This window comes from Rhincodon typus, chromosome 26 (genome assembly GCF_021869965.1).
Source record: "Rhincodon typus isolate 14 chromosome 26, sRhiTyp1.1, whole genome shotgun sequence".
NCBI classification, from domain to species: Eukaryota; Metazoa; Chordata; class Chondrichthyes; order Orectolobiformes; family Rhincodontidae; genus Rhincodon; species Rhincodon typus.
Window position 1 is genome coordinate 13,290,060 of NC_063357.1, and position 19,928 is coordinate 13,309,987.

General features: G+C 41.1%; 1 protein-coding gene across 4 annotated transcripts in view; it reads left to right on the plus strand.

Annotated features, from left to right (window-relative positions):
* Window positions 1–19,493, plus strand: part of LOC109911441 (hepatocyte nuclear factor 1-beta) — a 98,436-nt gene extending 78,943 nt beyond the window's left edge. For 3 of the 4 annotated variants that reach the window (XM_020510751.2, XM_020510753.2, XM_020510754.2), the window contains exon 9: window positions 12,374–12,460. In XM_020510751.2, the coding sequence (XP_020366340.1) occupies window positions 12,374–12,427 (54 nt within the window). In that variant the 3' untranslated portion in view covers window positions 12,428–12,460. Of the gene's footprint in view, window positions 1–12,373; window positions 12,461–16,641 lie in introns of those variants that run through there. The other variant, XM_048612745.1, reaches the window with a different exon arrangement.
* The last annotated feature ends 435 nt before the right edge of the window (window positions 19,494–19,928 follow it).

Below are 19,928 nucleotides of genomic sequence, written 5' to 3' on the forward strand. Positions count from 1 at the left end.
ACACGGGTCTGGAAAGCTTTACATTCCTGCTGTAACTACATGTAAGCATCATTAAATCATGAAGAACTTGATCCACATCTACTTCATGAGTCTCCTAACTGAAGCAAAATTACACCATATAACTCAGTGCGATTGTATTAACATTGTACCTTTGCTTCAGATCTACGCAACAGAAATGATGCAATAAAGGCAATCTGCGTAGAAAGTGGTTTTACCTGAAGCAACCAGCAAGCTCCACATGCCAGTTCGCCTTAGACTGAACCGCACCCATCACCTATAAAACACAGAGCGGCCTTGTTTCCTTCAGGTACTGCACTGAGTGCAGTCACTAACTGCCAGCAGTGTGATTTATGACAACATTTTACAATTTTGTGTTTATTTGCCTTTCCCATTAACCAGTATGATTCTCACTGGAGAGATCAGCACACCTTTTTGCACTGGATTCAACCACCTTGTCTGCAAGCCTTGCTAACACTCTTCATCGACTCTTCAGTTTCTCCACTTTCCTCCTCCTTTCTCAAAAAACGAGCCCCACCTCACTCCCACAAGTAGCTTTCTCCTCGCATTTGCTCAAGAAAACAGTTCCAATTACAAGGAAATGTCACTGACTTGGAACACTGCGCGGGCTTTTCTCCATAGGCCTCGGGTCCCCAACATCAGATTCAAATAGAGGTCAGAAGCCTTACCCTATGTGGAGGAGAGCTACTCACCTCACATATTTGCCAAATTGGTCAATTAGTGACCTCACTCACTGCTTGATGCCCAATAGTAAGCAGGTTCTCAAAACTGGAAGGGCCAATCAGGGTCCAACCAAAACATAAAGAAATAGAAGCTAATCTATTAGCTAAATGAGAGGGGGCACGGAAAGGCAGCCTCCTACCATCCTCTCTTCCCCTTTTAAAACTTAAAATAAAACAAAAAATCAAGCAACTGGGAAACCCCACCAAAGGCTGGCCAGCAATTGTGTCTGGCTTGCTAGATTCCTGATCTGCCAGTGGTTGCAGAGTGCACCAGCTGCAGGATGTACTACACAATTGAACCAAGACTCCTCCAACTGCGCCTTCCAAACCTGTGACCTCTACCACCTAGGATGACAAGGGAAACACCCTCATGGGAACATTATCATCTACAAATTTCCTGCCAAATCACTCACCATCTTGATCTGGATTCATATTGGCATTCTTTCTTCGTCGCTGAGCTAAAATCTAGGGATTCACTTCCTAACAGTGCTGTGGGTCTACCTACATTACATCGACTGCAGTGCTCAAGAAGACAGCTCACCACCAGCTTCTCAAGGACAATTAGGCTTGAGCAATGTATACCTGTGATGCACACATCCCAAGAACTTGAATCAGAAGAAACCTTTGACTAAGGTAAAAAGGAATGCTGATATTTGCTGAAATTTTAATCAAGTCTCTAAATCTATTTATCATTATAAACTGTCCATAGAATGCACACTTGCCATTCACAAGTCTCACTCTCTGTTAGCAGGATTTGTGGTCACACTTTTCTGTTAACACATGCTATTGCAAACTGCTCAGGCAACATTTTCCATTCAATTTACCTATGTCAACAGTTAAGAAACTTTGACCGCTAAATGGCTCTGTCGAGTGAATTTCTGAAATTCCTCTCCCAAATCTGTCACCATCTTGTAGACATAAACATAAACTTTAATCAACTGATATACAAAGTCATGAGCACTTTGCGTATATTTTACACTGACTGTCCCATAATAATCAATTCTGGAGTGCCCCTTTGTAGTATCAGCAATGGTAGCCTAGAAATTACAAGTGGTGATATTAGAGGATGTATGCTTACAAGGATAAGAACATACGAAATACAGCAGGCCATTTAGCCCTTCTAGCCTGCATTGCCATTCAATACGATGGTGTCTGATCTGATTGTAGCCTCAACTCTACTTTCCTGCCTGTTCCCCCACAACCCTTGACTCTGTGTGTGATCAAAAATCCGTTTTCTTCCCCTATAGTGTTTCTTAATCCCTCGTGGGAGGTGAGCAATGTTGGCTAGGCCAGCATTTATTGCCTACCTCTAGTTGCTGTTGAGAAGGTGATGGTGAGCTGCCTTCTTGAACAGCTATTGTCCATGTGCTGGAGGTAGACCCACAATGCCGATAGGGAGGGAATTCCAGGATTTTGTCCCAGCGATAATGAAAAGGTCAGTCTAACTCAGACATATGAGTTATCAAATGACCCAGCCTCCTGTTTTCTGGGGTAGAAAGAACCAAAGGTTAATAATGTTCTAAAAAATGAATTCCTCCTTGTCACTGCTTTAAATGGGAGCCCCTCATTTTTACACAGTGTTTCCCAGATCAATATTCTGCCAGAAACAGAAACATTTTTCCAGCATCTGTGTTGAACTCTCCCAGAATTTTCTTCATTCCCAAATGATCACTATTCATCCTTTAAAACTCCAATGGGCTCAAGCTTTCCTTTGTATATGAATTTCTTGTATCCACTACAGATGTGTTAATACATTCATTGATTGTTCACTACTATCGTGAACACACCTTTTCCACTACCAATCATGCAGTGTGGGTATTGGAACAGATTAAATTACAGACTTCGCCATAACAGTCACTCCCTGACTGGAATAAAATTTCTTTTAGAAAACCCACCGGGTATTCACTTTTAGAAGTCCTGGATATGTGGAGTAGTTTAGATTACTTAGGACTTCCCAAAGTATGGGCTGTGACCCCAAATGGTGTCCTGACTCATTCATTGTGGAGTTGTGACCTCCAAGGTAGGAATGGCTAACATATGGGAGTGAGTGAACAGCTGCCAGGCAGCTTAAAAACTCAAAATATTGTTCAGACTGTGGGTGTGGCTTTTATTGACTCAAACTTGATGCCTGGCTCCTGGAGCAGTAAAAATGGTAGAACTTAATATGGTTTTAAACAAACAGGAAATCTCCTCATAACTGTCTCTACCTGACCCCTGTTGCTACTGTCCCCACTACTGGCATTTTTTAAAAATTCACCTGTGGGAGTTGGGAGTCTCTGGCCAGCGGGATTTTATCACCCATCCCTAGTTGCCCTTGAGAAGGTGATGGTGAGCTGCCTTCTGGAACCACTGCAGTTTATTGATACAACTGAATGGCTTGACAGGCCATTTCAGAGGGCACTTGAGAGTGAACCAATTGTTTGGAGTCACATATATGCCAGACCAAGTTAGGATGGCAGATTTTCTTCCCTGAGGGACATTAGTGAGCCAGATGGGTTTTTCCAACAATCGGCAATGGATTCATGGTCGTCAGCAGATTCTTAATTCCAGATTGTTTTTATTGAATTCAAATTCCATTATCTGCCCCAGCAAGATTCGAATCTGGGTTCCCAGGATATTAGCTGAGTTTCAGATTAATAGTCTAGTGATAATACCACTAGGCTAAAGGTTCTAAGGCGGGATATTATTAAATTGGAGAGCGTTAGAAAAGATTTACAAGGGTGTTACTGGAAGTGGAGGGCTTGCGTTACAGGGAGAGGCTGGATACACTGGGACTTTTTTCACTGGAGCATAGGAGGTTGAGGGGTGACCTTACAGAAACTTATAAAATCATGAGGGATATAGATAAAGAGAATAGCAAACGGTCTTTTCCCTAGGGTGCGGAAGTTCAAAACTAGAGGGCATAATTTTAAGGCGAGAGCAGAAAGATTTAAAAGGACCTGAGGGACAGCTTTTTCACGCAGAGGGTGGTTCATATGTGGAATGAACTGCCAGAGGAAATGGTAGATACAGGTACAAGTTACAACATTTAATAGACATTTGGACTATTTCGTAAATAGAAACATAGAAAATAAGTGCAAGAGTCGGCCATTCAGCCCTTCAAGCCTGCACAACCATTTGATACAATCACGGCTGATCATGCAAATTTAGTATCCCACTCTCGCTTTCTTAGGAAAGATTAGTGGAATATGAGCCAAACACAGGGAAATGGGACTAGTTTAATTTGGAAACTTGTTCGGTGTGGACAAGTTGGGCTGGAAGGCCTGTTTCCATGGTGTATGATGCTATGAGTCACTGTTCACAATTGTCAAGGGGGCACAACAGTTTTCCATCCTTGAAATGGGTTTCATGATGGTAAATAAAATTGGGAATCTCAGTTTTACAGAGTTAATTGCTCTTGCATACTCTCTACTTTGTACTTTCATACAACAGAGTGAACGTGGACAGTGGTCTGAGCTCCTGGTTCAGGAATACGTGTTTAGTATTTGCTGTCACAGTTTCCTTTGTTGCACTGTCTCAAAGGATTTCCTTCAAAATAGTAGTAAAGTCTTACACTTATAAATAGGCAGCTGCTACCTTCACAAAAGAAATATTGAGCATTTAATTTTGAAGCAGTGAACTGATGAGAATTGCAGCCAAATGCTATTTCCATCATGGAGAGAATCACGATGAGATGTTCCATCTCAGTTCATGTTACATTGCAATTGTAAACAAGCAAAAGCCTTTCCTAAATGTATCTTCATTAATGTAGATATAACCTAATGCTGATTTGTGTTGAACTGTGTCAATATTTCAGTATCGTAAAATTTCTATTTATTGATGTTATTGAAAAAAAACTTAAAGAACGTCATACAATGGAATGCAGTGGCTTACTGCAGTTAAGTGATTTAGTACAATTATCTCAAATAGTACGCAGCTAAAGTATTTCCATCATAATACCTTCTTCAATGTTAAAACTATAAGTTGCCTACCTCACCGCTAAGCAAGACACTTGAGTTCAGTTAAACAGCAAATTTATTTCTATTGGACTAAAATAGAGTTGAACAGGGGTTAATATACATAAAATAGAAATTGAATCTTAATGTTTGTTGAGGTTCTGATACACAAATCTCAATCAGTTGGGCAGTCAGGCAGAGAAATACTCCTAAGTAAACGAGGTTTCCTTTGAAAATCTCTATCAATCAATATGCTAACTATTCAGCCTTAAACTGGCTTGATTAATTATGCCTTCATACTCCAATGGGCATAGATGAGTTTCTTGTTGGAACAAGCCTTCACAGTGCAGGAAGTATCCTCTTATCAAAATACGATGTGACGCTACCTGTTAGTTTAACATACATTCAGATAATTACCATCTTCTCATCAGACACTCTGGTCACCCTTCCTTGAAATATAGTTAACTGGAGCTAATGCAGATGCTTTGTGCATGAGGTGACACGTAGTTTACCAGAATAGACTTTTCAAATGAATTACACTCACTGTCCCTCCTGTTCTGAGAGTCCTGAAAGGATTTTCCAAGTTTCATCTAACAGGAAGGTGAAACTGAATGAATTAAACCCTGAGGAAAGGAATTCGAGTTACCAAGGAGGACTATTTAAACAAAGATGATGTATTTGGTCAATGCCAGCACAAAAACCTGTATTTACGTATTGCCTTTGATGTAAAAAAAGTCCCAAGCTTCACAGGAATGTTCTCAAACAAATAATGATACAGAGCCACATAAGGAGGTATGAGGTGAGATGAAAAACATGCTCAAAGAGGTAAGTTTTGAGAAGCATCAAAAGGACAGAAATAAGGTAGGGAAGTGGAAACGTTTGAGGAGGCTTAGGCAATTAAAAGCATGGTCACCAGTTGTGGAATGAGTCAAATCTGAGATGTACAAAGACCAGAATGAGAGGAGCACAAATATCTCAGAAGGTTTCACGGCTGGAGAAGCTGACAGACTTAGGGAAGGGGAGGCAGAAAGGGATTTGAAACCGAGGGTAAGATTTTTACAGTGCTTGGCTGGGAGCCAATGTACATCAGCAAACTCAAGAGTAACGGTGAATGGGAATTGGCAGGAGTTAGGATACGGGTAGCAGAATTTTGGATGACCTCAAGTTTACGGAGGGTGGAATGTGAATGACCAGCCAGAAGCATGTTGAAATCGTTGACTATAGAAATAACAAAGACAAGGATGATGATTGCAACAAAAGCTGAGCTGAGCTGGGGCATGTTACTGATAATACTGATGATAAAAGGTGGTCCTTATTAATGGCAGAAATATGTGGTTAGAAGCTGATCTCAGGTCTAAATCTTAACAACCTAATTTAGTCTCAGACAGTTACTGGATAGAGGTTTGGGTTGGGTAGTTCAGGAACAGACTTAGAATGGAGAACAAAGACTTTCTAATGTTTAATTGAAGGAAGTTTTTGCTCATCCCATGCTGGCTGTTGGAGAAGCAGCCTGATCAATTAGCAGCGATGGAGGGTCAGGAAAGGTGGCAGTGCCATCACTCTGGGTGTCACCAATGTGAAAAGTAGCACTGTGATTTCAGATGATGCCGCTGCAGAGCAACATGTAGATGAGAAATGGGAGGAAACCGAGGATTTATCCTCAGGACACACCAGAGGCAATGGTGAGGGAGCAGGAGGAGAAGCCATTGCTAGTCATCCTCTGGCTGGGATCAAGTGAGAGATGACCCTGGAGGATGGCACACTGATAATGTGGTGAAGCATGGGAAAAATCATCTTTGGCAATGTCACTGTAGCATGTAAACAGCTTACAAAGAAGAGGTGTATGATTTTCTTTTGCAACATAAACCTTTGGTGTCCGTGACAATATGTAATTAAACAAAATCTATTTTCTTTCTCGGGATGTGGGCTTTTCTGGTTAGGCCAGCATTTATTGCCCTTGAGAAGGTGGGGGACCTTGGTGGTGCCTTTCTGAACTGCGACAGTTCATAGGCTTTAATTTCAGATTTGTTCATTGAATTCCACATGATTATAACCCATGCTCCCAGGTCATTAGCCTGGTATGTAATTGCTAACCAGACTACACTACCACCACCTCCATGGTACTTACGGCCTATCTTGCTACTGTATTAGGGAAAGGATTTTCAAACAAGTTACATCTAATCCATTGGAGAAGAAAATTGAACACAATGTAAAATAGGCCTGTAACGTGTGAGTTAAGCACACTGATGGCCTGAAGATTATAAAGCAAGGATTATTTACACCAGTGGCACCAGATCTTTACAAATATTAAGAGAGATGAAGCAAAAACTGGGGAAACAGAATATTTACATTAAATCAAATCTGTATTTGTACATATTGGTTGAGGAATTCTTTGTCTCCATCTCACTCCTTGCCAACTCCAATGTGAGAAATAAACTCCTTCCTACAGGGATGGCTCACATGCACTATTTGGTTGCTTTGGGCCCCTCCCTCAACATCGCCATCTGGTGTTGGAGGCCCTGCTACACACTTCCCTGCTTCAGACTGGCTAGTCCAGCAACTGCACTAAGTCTGTAGTGAACATTTACTAAGCAGTTGTGGGATCAGTAGGTTTGATTGTACCGTGATGGCTATAATGTTCAGGTCCACATTGGTGGCAGCATTTTCATCTCAGGAAAACAATAAGGGTTGGGGTGATATGCAGCATTTGCTCAAGAGGACATTACCAACTTCTTATCCATACTGTTACTTTCCGAGAGATCCAGGCTCTATGGCAGATCATCCACAATGGGGCCTAGGTTGGGTTGGGCTCCAGCACTCATACACTTGGCAATTCTTGTAGTTTCAGTTGCCATTAACCATCGGGTCATCCTTCATCCAGGGCAGGAGTGAGTCTTCCCCTAAGCTGGATGCAACCCCTGGATTCACAACACACGGGTCTCTCCAAGATTCCTTGTTGCTCCCTGACTCCACTTCGCTCGCGCCAACACTTCAGGTTCAAAGCAAATCATTTATTGAGCTGCCTGTCTCCACATCATCCACCAGGCTCTTGGCCTCGAGCATCTGTAAACCATTTTCCAAAGCTACCCTCCAGCTGCGAGTGTGACAATCTGTGTCCGTTCACTTGGTAACTCTGTGGGGTTCAGGATTGCAGGCATCTTGTCTCTTATTTCAATCCCTAATACTTTGATTTTGGAAGGATACCCTCTATCCACCCCACAATCCCCTCCCTCTATCCACCCCACAATCCCCTCCCTCCACACACACACACACACACACACACACACACACCCAATATTAGAGTCATACAGCATGGAAACAGACCCTTCAGTCCAACTTGTCCACGCCGACCAGGTGTCCCAGACTAATCTAGTCCCATTTGTCTGTATTTGGCCCATATTCCTCTAAATCTTTCCTATTCGTGTACCTGTCCAGATGTCTTTTAAATGTTGTACTGTACTGCTTTCACCACATCCTCTGGCAGTTCATTCCACGCATGAACCACCCTCCGTGTGAAAACGTTACCCCTCAGGTTCATTTTAAATCTTTCCACTCTCACCTTAAACCCATGCCATCTAGTTTTGAACTCCCCTACCCTGAGTCATTTGAATCCTACAATTAAAAATTGTGAAATCTGAATTCACTAAAACTATGGAATTGAATGATAGCTAAACAGGGGTGACTGTGCAACCATTTTTGTAAAAGAAAATACAACCTGGATCACTAAGGTCCTTTTTATTTTCCTTCTTTCAGGGAAGAAATAGGAGAAATTATTTGCTCAATTTGCAGCTAATAATTGATTCCCATTTCTTCAGCTGGTTCTCACTGTTGTTAACAAGTGCCAAATCTTCATTAAGGTGTATTTAAAATGTGTAATTTCAGAATTTCAGCTCCAATCTCTAAAAAGGAGAAATGACAAAAACAAGCTTTGTGTGGGGAATTTCTTCTTGATTTAGATTCAGGAGTGATCATAGTCTTTGCCCCTAGGCAATACTTATTCCCTGGCTGTAATGGTTAGGGAAGAGGGGGTGGAGATCCCTTTTGCTGGGTCTCTGCATCACTTCATGCACTGTCCCTGAATATCCTATGAGCATGTGTCATTTCAAAGCCTTTGTCTTTTAAAATCAGCATTGAACAGCACACATTCACACTCCTGTACGCCCATCCATGAAGTCTTTAATGTGCTTGTTTTTGTTGGGGGCCCCAGTCTGCTATATCCATCCTTAAAATTAGAGCAGGACACATCATATTAGGGTTGTATAGCACATTGGTGAGGACTGTTTTGGAGTACTGTGTACAATTCCAGTCAACCTGTTATAGGAAGGACATTATTAAGCTGGAGACGGTTCAGAAAAGACTTGCAAGGATGTTGTTAGGAATGGAGGGTTTGAGTTATAAGGGGAGGCTGGGGAGGCTGGGACTTCTTTCACGAGAGCATAGGAGGTTGAGGGGTGACCTTATAGAGGTTTATAAAATCATAAGGGTCATAGATAAGGTAAATACAACAGTGAATGGCAGGTATCTCTTCGCTAGGGTGGGGGATTTCAAGACTAGGGGACATATTTTTAAGATGAGAGGAGAAAGATTTTAAAACCTTTTTACACAGAGAGTGGTTCACGTGTGAAATGAACTTCGATAGGAAGTGGCGGATACGCATATAGTTACAACATTTACAAGACATTTGGATAATTTCATGAATAAGAAATATTTGGATGGATATGGGCCAAGCACAGGCAGTTTGGACTAGTTTACTTTCAGATTATGGTCGACTTAGATTGGTTGGTCCGAAGGGTCTGTTTCTGTGCTGTGTGACTCTATGACTCTATGACATAGCTCTCAGTGTGAAAGGCCCATTACTGAGTTCCTGGCCACTGGTAGCCACAAAGATCTGATCAGTAAGTCGTGGCAAATGTGAACTCAAAACAAGCCACCTTTTGAGCTTTGTGTTAACTCACTGCCAGAACCTCTGATGTGAGGGATGACCATAGTGCCCCCATATAGAAGGTTAGCTTTATGAAGTACCCGTTGGGATTTTATGAGAAAAAGGCTGGTGCTCACACCGTTCTCCTCATTCCTTAACAATGACGATCAATTGCAGGAAATTCAGGGACTGTACATGAAGTGATGTGAAGACCCAGTAAAAGGAATCTCCACTCCTCTCTTCCCTGACTTTTGAACCCAAGAAATGAGTATTGCCTGACAGCAAAGACCATGATGGTTCCTTAATCCAAATCAAGAAGAAATTCCCCACACAAAGCCTGTTTTTGTCATTTCTTCTGCACACTTCGGATTTTTAGGGGGTCAGTGCTGATGTTCTGAAATTGCACATTTTAACCGTGTATTAATGAAGATTTGGCACTTGTTTAAATCTAACAGCAGTGAGGATCAGCAGAAGAAATAGGGGCCAAAATTATTAGCTGCAACTTGTGGCTTCCCTGAAGAAAGGGAATTAAAAAGAATATGAGTGAACAAGATTGTTTTTTTACAAAAAATGATTGCAGAGTCATCATTGTTAGGCAATCATTTAATTTCACAGTTTTACTGACTTCAAATTTCATCATGGTGAGATTCAAATACCTGATCCCCAGGACAGTAGCCTGTATTACTGTAGTTATGTATTATTTGTCTAGTGACATTACCACTACCCCATCAGCTCCCTCTCTCTATCCTCAGAGATGTTAGAAGATGATTACCAGCCTCTGTCTCTGTTTTAAATGAATGGCAGGCTCCTGCACTGTGTGACTCAAACTGGTATGACTTTGGGTAATGTGATTCTGTTGTTGCATTATGCCATCTGACTTACTATTGTGATATTACTGAGAATCGGCATACAGTGCTGCTAGAGTGAGAAGAGCACACCCTGGATATATTGTAGAGAAATAGCAGGCCCTATCTATTTCAGAAATCATGTAGCTTATAAATTGTCAATATAAAGGAATAGCATATTTTGGATCGATTTCAGAACCAACACAAACATGCATGCACATGATCAGATTTTTCTATAGAGAAACTATATGAAATATTTGAGCAATAGTGCATTCATATAACAGAAAAATGACATGAATTGGATATAATTTGGAAGGAAAGCCCATGAAAGAATAAACAAAAAATAGTTGGAGAAAAAGCATATCTTATATGCAGCATGAGGAAGAGCAGGTGCAAAGAAGGAAAGCATGCAGATTATTGAGGAGTGATATAGTTGTGATAAGTACATAGTCTTTTTTATCTTTTCGTGGGGTATGGGCATCACTTGGCAAGGTTAGCGTTTGCTGTCCATTCTAATTGCTCTTGAACCAAGTGGCTTGTTAGGCCGTTTCTAAGAGCACTTCAGAGTCTACCAAAGGATATGGAGACACATACAGACCAGATCAAATAAGGCTGGCAGATTTCCTTCCCTAAGAAACAATAGTGAATCAAATCAGTTTTTAAGACAATTGAGGATAGTTGTCATGATCACCACACTGAGACCAACATACAAGATTTTTAATAAAATTTAAATGCCACCAGACCAGAGAGCTGCTGTTTCGTTAGAGAGAGAGAGAAACAACTGGTCATGGTTTAACCCGAGAGTCACCAAACCTCAGACAAGGGAAGACGTTGAGAAGGAGAGTCCTACATAGTAACCTCAGCTGGTGCGGAAAGGATAAAAGTAGCTGTCACATAATCTCGAGTGATTTTGGAAGTCACTCATACACGGATTAGATGAGCTTGAACTCTCACCCATCCCTGCTCTTTGGTAAACACACAAATGTGGATAAAATTAAATTTGGCATTCCCATCCCTCAGTGAGAATGGTCACTTCGAAGAAGTACAGATTGGAATTAAGAGTACGGTGTTATGACTCAATCTCTGCCCTGTGCTCCCTTTGAACATAAGTCAATACTGGGAGTGCCACAACACTGAATTTACAAGTGTAAATAAATAGCCAATTCTGCTAATCTTTGCTTTTTATTGTATGAGCACTCAGTGTAAATCACCTTAGTGTTACCCTGGGCATGTATATAAATGAGTGATGATAGATGTGTTCCTCTAAAGTTTCTAATCACATATTGTCAGATTGGACAAATTTGCCCAAGTAAGACAACTGCTAGAACATTCCCATGACTTTGTCAGTTTGGAAACCATTGCAGCCACTTTAAGGGATCAGTCATGTTTGTATTGCCAGTGCCTGATGCACAGGGGTCTGGTCTTAATGACATCTCCTGGCGTCTTCTTATCTATGGGTTATTATGTTTACAGTTCCAATAAATTAGGCCGGTCACAAAAGCTATCTTTGGCATTACTCTCCTGATGAAATAAGATCAACTGCACCGTATCTTTTTATAGGATACCTTACAGCAATTTGTTGTGATGCAAAAAAATTTGTTCAAAGAGGGGGTCAGCAAGCACATGATTATTCTTATAGCAGAGGAACAGAATTATAGCCAAAGATATTTAATAACATTGTAGGGGAGAGAGGAAATAAAAACAAAAAGGTATTTTTCCTTTTAGGGGCTTGATTTGGATCTTAGTACTCTGCAGCAAGTTCTCTACAGCCCGCCTCTATCTTTTCCTGATAACACAGATGTTGGTGTCGGGATCATGAGCACATTTTGATATTTACAATGGGTTATGGAAGGTTTCACCATATTGGCAAAAAATTATTGACTGTTTTTAAATTGGTTTTCTGATTTTTTTTTCCCCCAAAATTACAAATAGGTTTTGAAAGGGCAAACAGTGACAGATTGTCTCCACTGGTTGGTGAATCGGTAACTAAAGGAAATAAACTCAGGATTATTACCAGAAGAACCAAGGTGGGACATCCGAAGACATTTTCCACTTTGGCTACTAGAACATTAAATATTTTTCGGTTTGGGTAGGAAATGTAACATCATTTAATATTTGAGAAGGAAGATTATAATGGAATATGTGCAATGTATAGGGATATGGGATTATTGTAAATTGTTCCAAAAATTGAACAACTAACACCAGTACAGACACAATGAGTTGAATGGCTATTTTTGCTGTTGTAAACTCTATTGGCGAAGTGAAACAAGGTCAGTTATGCTGCACAGTTTGTATCATAGTGACGCTTTGTGTTGGTATAAACTGTAGAGTATTTCAGCTGGATACTTGCCCAGACGTATACTAACACAAGATGTGCCTTTACATTGCAAACTTCTTAAACAATTTTTTTTAAATGGAAGTCTAAAACTAGAGGGCATAGGTTTAAGGTGAGAGTGGAAAATTTATAAGGGACCTAAGGGACAACATTTTCACAAGGAGGGTGGTGCGAGTATGGAATGAGCTGTCAGAGGAAGTGGTGGAGGCTGATATAATTACAACATTTAAAAGGCATCTGGATGGGTATATGAATAGGAAGGGTTTAGAGGGATATGGGCCAAATGATGGCAAATGGAACTAGATTTATTTAGGATATCTGATCGGCATAGACGAGTTGGACTGAAGGGTCTGTTTTCAAGCTGCACATCTCCATGACTCTAAATGTAAACACTTGAGTGCCAATGATCACAAAATCCACGCATAATGGCCTGTTACCTCCAGGTTTTGAAACCACAGGCTGCTTGAGTATGTTCTATGTTCTGCATGTTACGAATAATGGTATTTTCCATTAAAAGGATGTTGTTGTGCAGTCTAGAAAGATATTCTGCTTACCACACAACTGACCAATGTTGTGTAACAGGAACTTCAGCACCAGTGCAATGCCAGGTACATAGACTGTACATCTCAATGACTGGCTGATCAAATTAATTAGCAAAGAACAGACCAACAGTGCTGGGCAAGCTAATGGGGCTAAAGGTATACAAGTCTCCTGGCCCTGATGAAATACATCCCATGGTACTAAAAGAGGTGATGGGGGAAATAGCAAATGCACTAGTAATTATTTACCAAAATTCACTGGACTCTGGGGTGGTTCCCGCAGATTGGAAAACTGCCAATGTGACGCCACTGTTTAAAAAAGGAAGTAGACAAAAAGCAGGTAACTATAGGCCAGTTAGCTTAACTTCGATAGTGGGGAAAATGCCTGAATCTATCATTAAAGAAGAAATAGCAAGTCATCTGGATATAGATTGTCCCATTGGAAACACCCAGCATGTGTTCATGAAGGGTAGGTCATGTTTAACTAATTAGGTGGAATTCTTTGAGGACATTACTTGCATGGTGGACAATGGGGAACCTGTGGATGTGGTGTATCTGGATTTCGAGAAGGCATTTGACAAGGTGCCACACCAAAGGCTGCTACATAAGATAAAGTTTCACAGTATTACAGGTAATGTATTGGCATGGATAGAGGATTAGTTGATCAGTAGAAAGCAAAGAGTAGGGGTAAATGGGTGTTTTTCTGGTTGGCGGTCAGTGGCTAGTGGTGTGCCTCAGGGATCAGTGTTGGGACCGCAATTACTTACAATTTACATAGATGATTTGGAGTTGGGGACTAAGTGTGGTGTGTCAAAATTTGCAGATGACACTAAGGTGAGTGGTAGAGCAAAGTGTGCAGAAGACACTGAAAGTCTGCAGAGGGATATAGATAGTCTAAGTGAATGGGCAAAAGTCTGGCAGATGGAGTACAATGTTGATAAGTGTGAGGTCATCCATTTTGGTAGGAATAACAGCAAAATGGACTATGTTTTAAATGGTAAAAAATTGCAGCACGCTGCTGTGCAGAGGGACTTGGGTGTCCTTGTGCATAAATCGCTAAAAGTAGGATTGCAGGTGCAGCAGGTAATTAAAAAGGCAAATGGAATTTTGTCTGTCATTGCTAAAGGGATGGAGTTTAAAAACAGGGAGGCTATGCTGCAGCTGTATAGAGTCCTGGTGAGGCCACACCTGGAGTACTGTGTGCAGTTTTGGTCTCCTTACTTGAGAAGAGATATCTAGCACTGGAGGGGGTGCAGAGGAGATTCACTCGGTTGATTCCAGAGTTGAGAGGGTTGGATTATGAGGAGAGACTGAGTAGACTGGGATTGTACTCATTGGAATTCAGAAGAATGAGGGGAGATCTTATAGAAACATATAAGATTATGAAGGGAATAGATAATGTGGAGGCAGGGAGGTTGTTTCCACTAGCAGGTGAAACTAGGACTAGAGGGCATCGCCTCAAAATAAAGGGAAGCAGATGTAGGACTGAGGTCAGGAGGAACTTCTTCACCCAAAGGGTTGTGAATCTGTGGAATTCCCTGCCCAATGAAGCGGTTGAAGCTACCTCGCTAAATGTTTTTAAGGCAAGGCTAGATAAATTTTTGAAAAGTAAAGGAATTAAGGGTTATGGTGAGTGGGCGGGTAAGTGGAGCTGAGTCTCAAAGAGATCAGCCATGATCTTATTAAATGGCGGGGCAGGCTCAAGGGGCCAGATGGCCTACTCCTGCTCCTAGTTCTTATGTTCTTATGTTCTTATATTCAACCAACCTGCATTTGCAAAACCCATAACAAAATGTCTGTAGTTAGATGTGATTCCATGATCGGGCAACACTTGCTAAACAATCTTGAATGTGCTTATAGTTACATTAACAACCATTTTAAGGGAATCAATCAAGCCTGTGTTACACAACTCATTTACACTTGCTAGAGATAGCACACATTCATATGCAGGGATCCATTCTCTGCAAACAAAGGGATACGGTCAAGTCTTGTGCCTTTATTACAATTACCTGGGAATTTAGGGAGCCTGTAATTTCTCGTTGCTTTCTCCATGACACTGCCTTAGCCGATCACAATTGACTGGCTAATCAAACAGCACCTTTTAATTCTGTACTATTAGTTATTATCATTATTTGACATTTGGCATTCTTGTGTTTGCCCTGATTGGAGTAAGATGAAAAGCTTCATCAGCAATGTAGAAAGAAGGAAGTTGAAACATTGTCATTTTGTTTCTCTCTCGGAAGACAAAAACAGTATGGTGGAAGGGCACGGAGTGAGAAAGTTCTTTTTCTGGTCACTGTGTGTACTAACTCGGTAAAAGTGGGTGACATGGTGGCTCAGTGGTTACACTGCTGCCTCATAGTGCCAGGGACCCGGGTTTGATTCCACCTTTGGGCGACTATCTGTGTGGACTTTGCACATTCTCCCCTTGTCTGCGTGGGTTTCCTCCCACAGTCCAAAGATGTTCAGGCTAGGTCGATTGGCCATGCTAAATTGCCCGTGGCTTTCAGGGATGTGGAGCTTAGGTGGGTTATAGGGGGATGGGTTGGTGTGGACTTGTTGGTCTGCAGGGCCTATTTCCGCACTGTAGCGATTCTATGATGATCTAAATGGAGATTTCAATTAGATTGTGTTACCATTTTGTTGGATTGTGTTACCATTTTGTTGGAACTACCATCCAGTGGTAATTTTAACAAATACATTGACATTGAAGGTGAAAGATGCTGTTTCAGAATGGACAATCAGAGGCTCAAAATTTACAATCTCATCAACATTCTATTGCTTCATGTAGAGAGTGCAAACTAAACAGTATGGGAGTCTACTCCCTGGAGGTTAGAAGAATGAATAGTGATCTCATTGAAATGCACAAGATTCTTAAGGAGCTTGACAGGGTAAATGCAAAAAGTATGTTTCCCCTCACGGGAGCGTCTAGGACCAGACGGCATAGTCTCAGAATAAAGGGGTGCCAATTTAAGACTGAGATAAGGAGGGATTTCTTCATTTAGAGGGTTATAAGTCTTTGGAATTCCTTCCACAGAGAGCTGTGGGGGTAGAATCATTGTGTGTATTTGAGGCTGAAATAGATTCTTGATCATTTGGGGAATTGAGGGTTGTGGGAAAAAGCTTGGAAAGTGAGTGTGAGGAATGTCGGATCAGTCATGATCCTATTGAATGACAGTGGAGGCTTGAGGGGCCAAATGGCCTACTTCTGTTCCTGTTCCTTCTGGGCTTTTAGCCCTGGAATATTTGCCTCAGGGTTGATAGGGCAACTCTTAATGTTTGCTTTAACAGCAACTACTTATTTTTCTTTTCGTTTATTTCCTCAGTGTCCTCTTCAAGCCTGGTGATGCTCCACTCATCTCCTCTCTTCTAATCCTGGGATAACAGCATTAAGAAGAAAAACAAAATGGCTGCCAAAAACCACCTTTCTGGTATCAAGGGAGACCGGGGAGGGGGGAGGTTTCCATGGAAAACCTCGCTGAGCCAGCCAGTACATGGAACAATTTTACGGAGCTGTCCAAGACTGGCCTCCTCTGTAGCTAAATTCTTTAGCAGACTGACAGAGAACACATTGCAAAAGAGAAAATCTGACCCAAACCGTACCTTGAAATTCCTGCTGGAACAGTACTTTCCCATTCACCACATGTGTCTTGTCTCAGATTGTGCTCTGGCTTGCACAGACCTCACACAAGAACAAAAATCAGGAAAGAATTTTAAAGAATTGGGGTTTGTCTTAGGAACTCACCTGCGCGGCAAATTCTTTTTGTTTCTAGAAAATTTACAGTCATAACAAAACACCTTTTTATCTGTTACTGGAAGTTTGAAGCAAGAACACTTGTACAGTTTAATCAAATTCGAACTGTGAATATTAAATGAAGGCAGATTATAATTAAATTCTAAAGAAGGGACAGCCTAGAAAATGAACATAAAAAACCTTGATTGACCTGATTAAGTGCACTTCCTGGGATGGGCAACATCTCCAAGGGATGCATTGGCTGCAAGTAAAAGTGCCAAATGGACCTAGGCGCTGAACAAATGCAAGGAAGGAAACAGGGTTTCCCCAGCTGGTTTCCAGGGATTTTGAATGATTTTGAAATGAATAACCCCCTTTGAAGCTGGGATGAAACCTGATTGGTATTCCTAGGAGCACAGCACTGCCTCATAATGATGGCAGTGATTTGACAGAAGGAGAAACAGATTGAATTCAATCAACGTTGAACTTCTTAGTTTGAAGGGTGGCACACCTTTGTGGAAAAGGTAATGACACGGGGATTTGCAATGAAAGCAATTATTGTGGAGGTTTGATCATCATCCCAAGGCTTTGTCGGTCGATCATTCCAGATTACATTCACCATTTTGGGGCTACTGTTCAATATTGATATTTCCGGAAGGAATGGGTGGAATTTGTTCAGGTGTATGGATTAATTAACTAGAAACCAGCCTGTTCGATATGTGGTATCCAGTACTTTCTGCAATGGTTTCATATTCACTGATGACTGGTAGATTTGGTGATGAATGCAGTCAAATATTTGTCCGTTTCCTAAGTACTTTAAAATCCAATAATGCTGTCAACCATTTCATTCCCATGATGACATTAGGTTCTACTTGCAATACAGTGAACAGGTTTTAGACTTGAATTCCCTCTTTATCAGTCATAACGTTGACCAACGCACAGTTGAATCCAGAAATAACTCAGCTTGTAGACTATTTTGCTTGTTTACTCTCCATGAAGTATATTTTACCATGAACTTTGCCCCAGTAAAGTGGGGAAAGACCAACAATCAGAAATGCATTCAGATTTATTCCACTCTTTCTGAATTTTCTTAGCACAGATCGGATCATTTTCAGAAAGCCATTTCAGGTGAATGCAGCATAGAATATTTGAATGTGGCTGTTGCCATTCAGTTGTAACAGAAATGCAAGTGTTGGAATGTGAAATTGGTCTGAATTTGGATTTCGATTCAAGTTAACGTTTTTGATTCTGATTTTCCATGGTCATATTTAGCACCCTGTTGAAAGCTGTACAAAACAATTATTCACAATCATGAATGTCCTCACGCATCCAAACAATAACAGTAGAATTCAATCCTTCCCTAAAAACAAATCTACAAATTTTTGTCTAGTGAGAGTCTTGTGGCGCAGTCGGTAGTACCACTGTCTCTAGTTCAAGCCTCACTCCTGACCATGGAAGAAAAGTTCACGATCTAGTTCGAACAAATCGAGAATCAGCCAGCTAACCCTTTCAAACCTTCGCCTCTGTCCCACCAAAAGGGAAAAGAAGTGTGCATAGAGATACAAAACACACAAACCATCTCTCCAGCTTGCAGGGACCCCTAGGATGCTTAAAATGTTCTACCAGTTTTTCTTTTCAGCTCCCCAGATAATGTGACTGCAAGGAGTGAGATCCCTTGCTGTTGACTGGAAAAGCTAATGTTACCCATTATACCAAAGGACAGGAGCATTTCCAATTGTCTGGAACACATGTGCGTCACAGCAGAAGGTCACATTCCACCTTTACCTTGCAGCTGAACAGGATTACACTGAAATAACGTACAGGCTTCATCATCAAGTTGGGGAAGAAAGATGTTATAAATGATTGTTTTCAAAAGGTGTTAGAGATCTCAAGTAGAAGACCTTCCTGATCAGAAGGTCTTGATTTCAAAGCTTTCAAAAAAACAGTCACTCTGATACTCTGCCTCATTTAGGCAGGAATAGCCAATGGCCAGAAAGGTTGCAAATTGTTGTGCTACGATGCTAAATCTTAAAAAGAACAAAATACAAACATGTTCTGACTTGCCTGCTTCATTGTGTCCCTCAAATTGGCCAGTTAAAGCCAGTCATTAAAGGCTGTCCATTGGCTAACAGATAATTAAAAGCATTCCTCATGCCCACTGACCATGGCAGGATCTACAGTGACAAATCATCGACATGACGGGGAGAAATCACTGAAGACGTTTGAGGACAATAAACTGTGACTTGAATGATCCAGCTTCCACAGTTCCATCTGAGAACCATTCCCATTTGTCTCCGCTTCTACTTCTGAAAGCATCAAAATGATACCATTTTCACATTTTGCCACTTGGTTTAAAAAGAAATTAACATTAATAGAACAAAAACAGAAATAGCTAGGAAAGCTCAGCAGGTCTGGCAGCATCTGTGTAGAGAAATCAGAATTAATGTTTCGGGTCTAATGTTACTGGACCGGAAACCTTAACTTTGATTTCTCTCCACAGATGCTTCCAGCAATTTCTGTTCTTGTTTCTGATTTCCAGCATGCAGTTCTTTCAGTTTTTATTAATAGAACAACTTGGGACAGTGAAGTTTTGGGCTACGTTTGATCTAAAAGTCAAACAAGTTTTAAGTGCCTTAACGAGAACAAGTTATCTCAGTGACAGCATTCCTTACTTTCAGCATGAAATTGAGATCGATGGTAGCCTCCAGTCTCTTAGTTCTGTTTGTGGTAGCTGTGAACAGTAAAGTCAAAGGGGCTCACAGGTACGTTGAAATGATAAAATGGAGGGTGCAATTTACTCAAAATGCCAGCAATAGGCCAATGAAATCAGGGCAGAGCTCAAGCCAAGCTCAAAGATCTCCAGCCTAAATAAATTAAAAC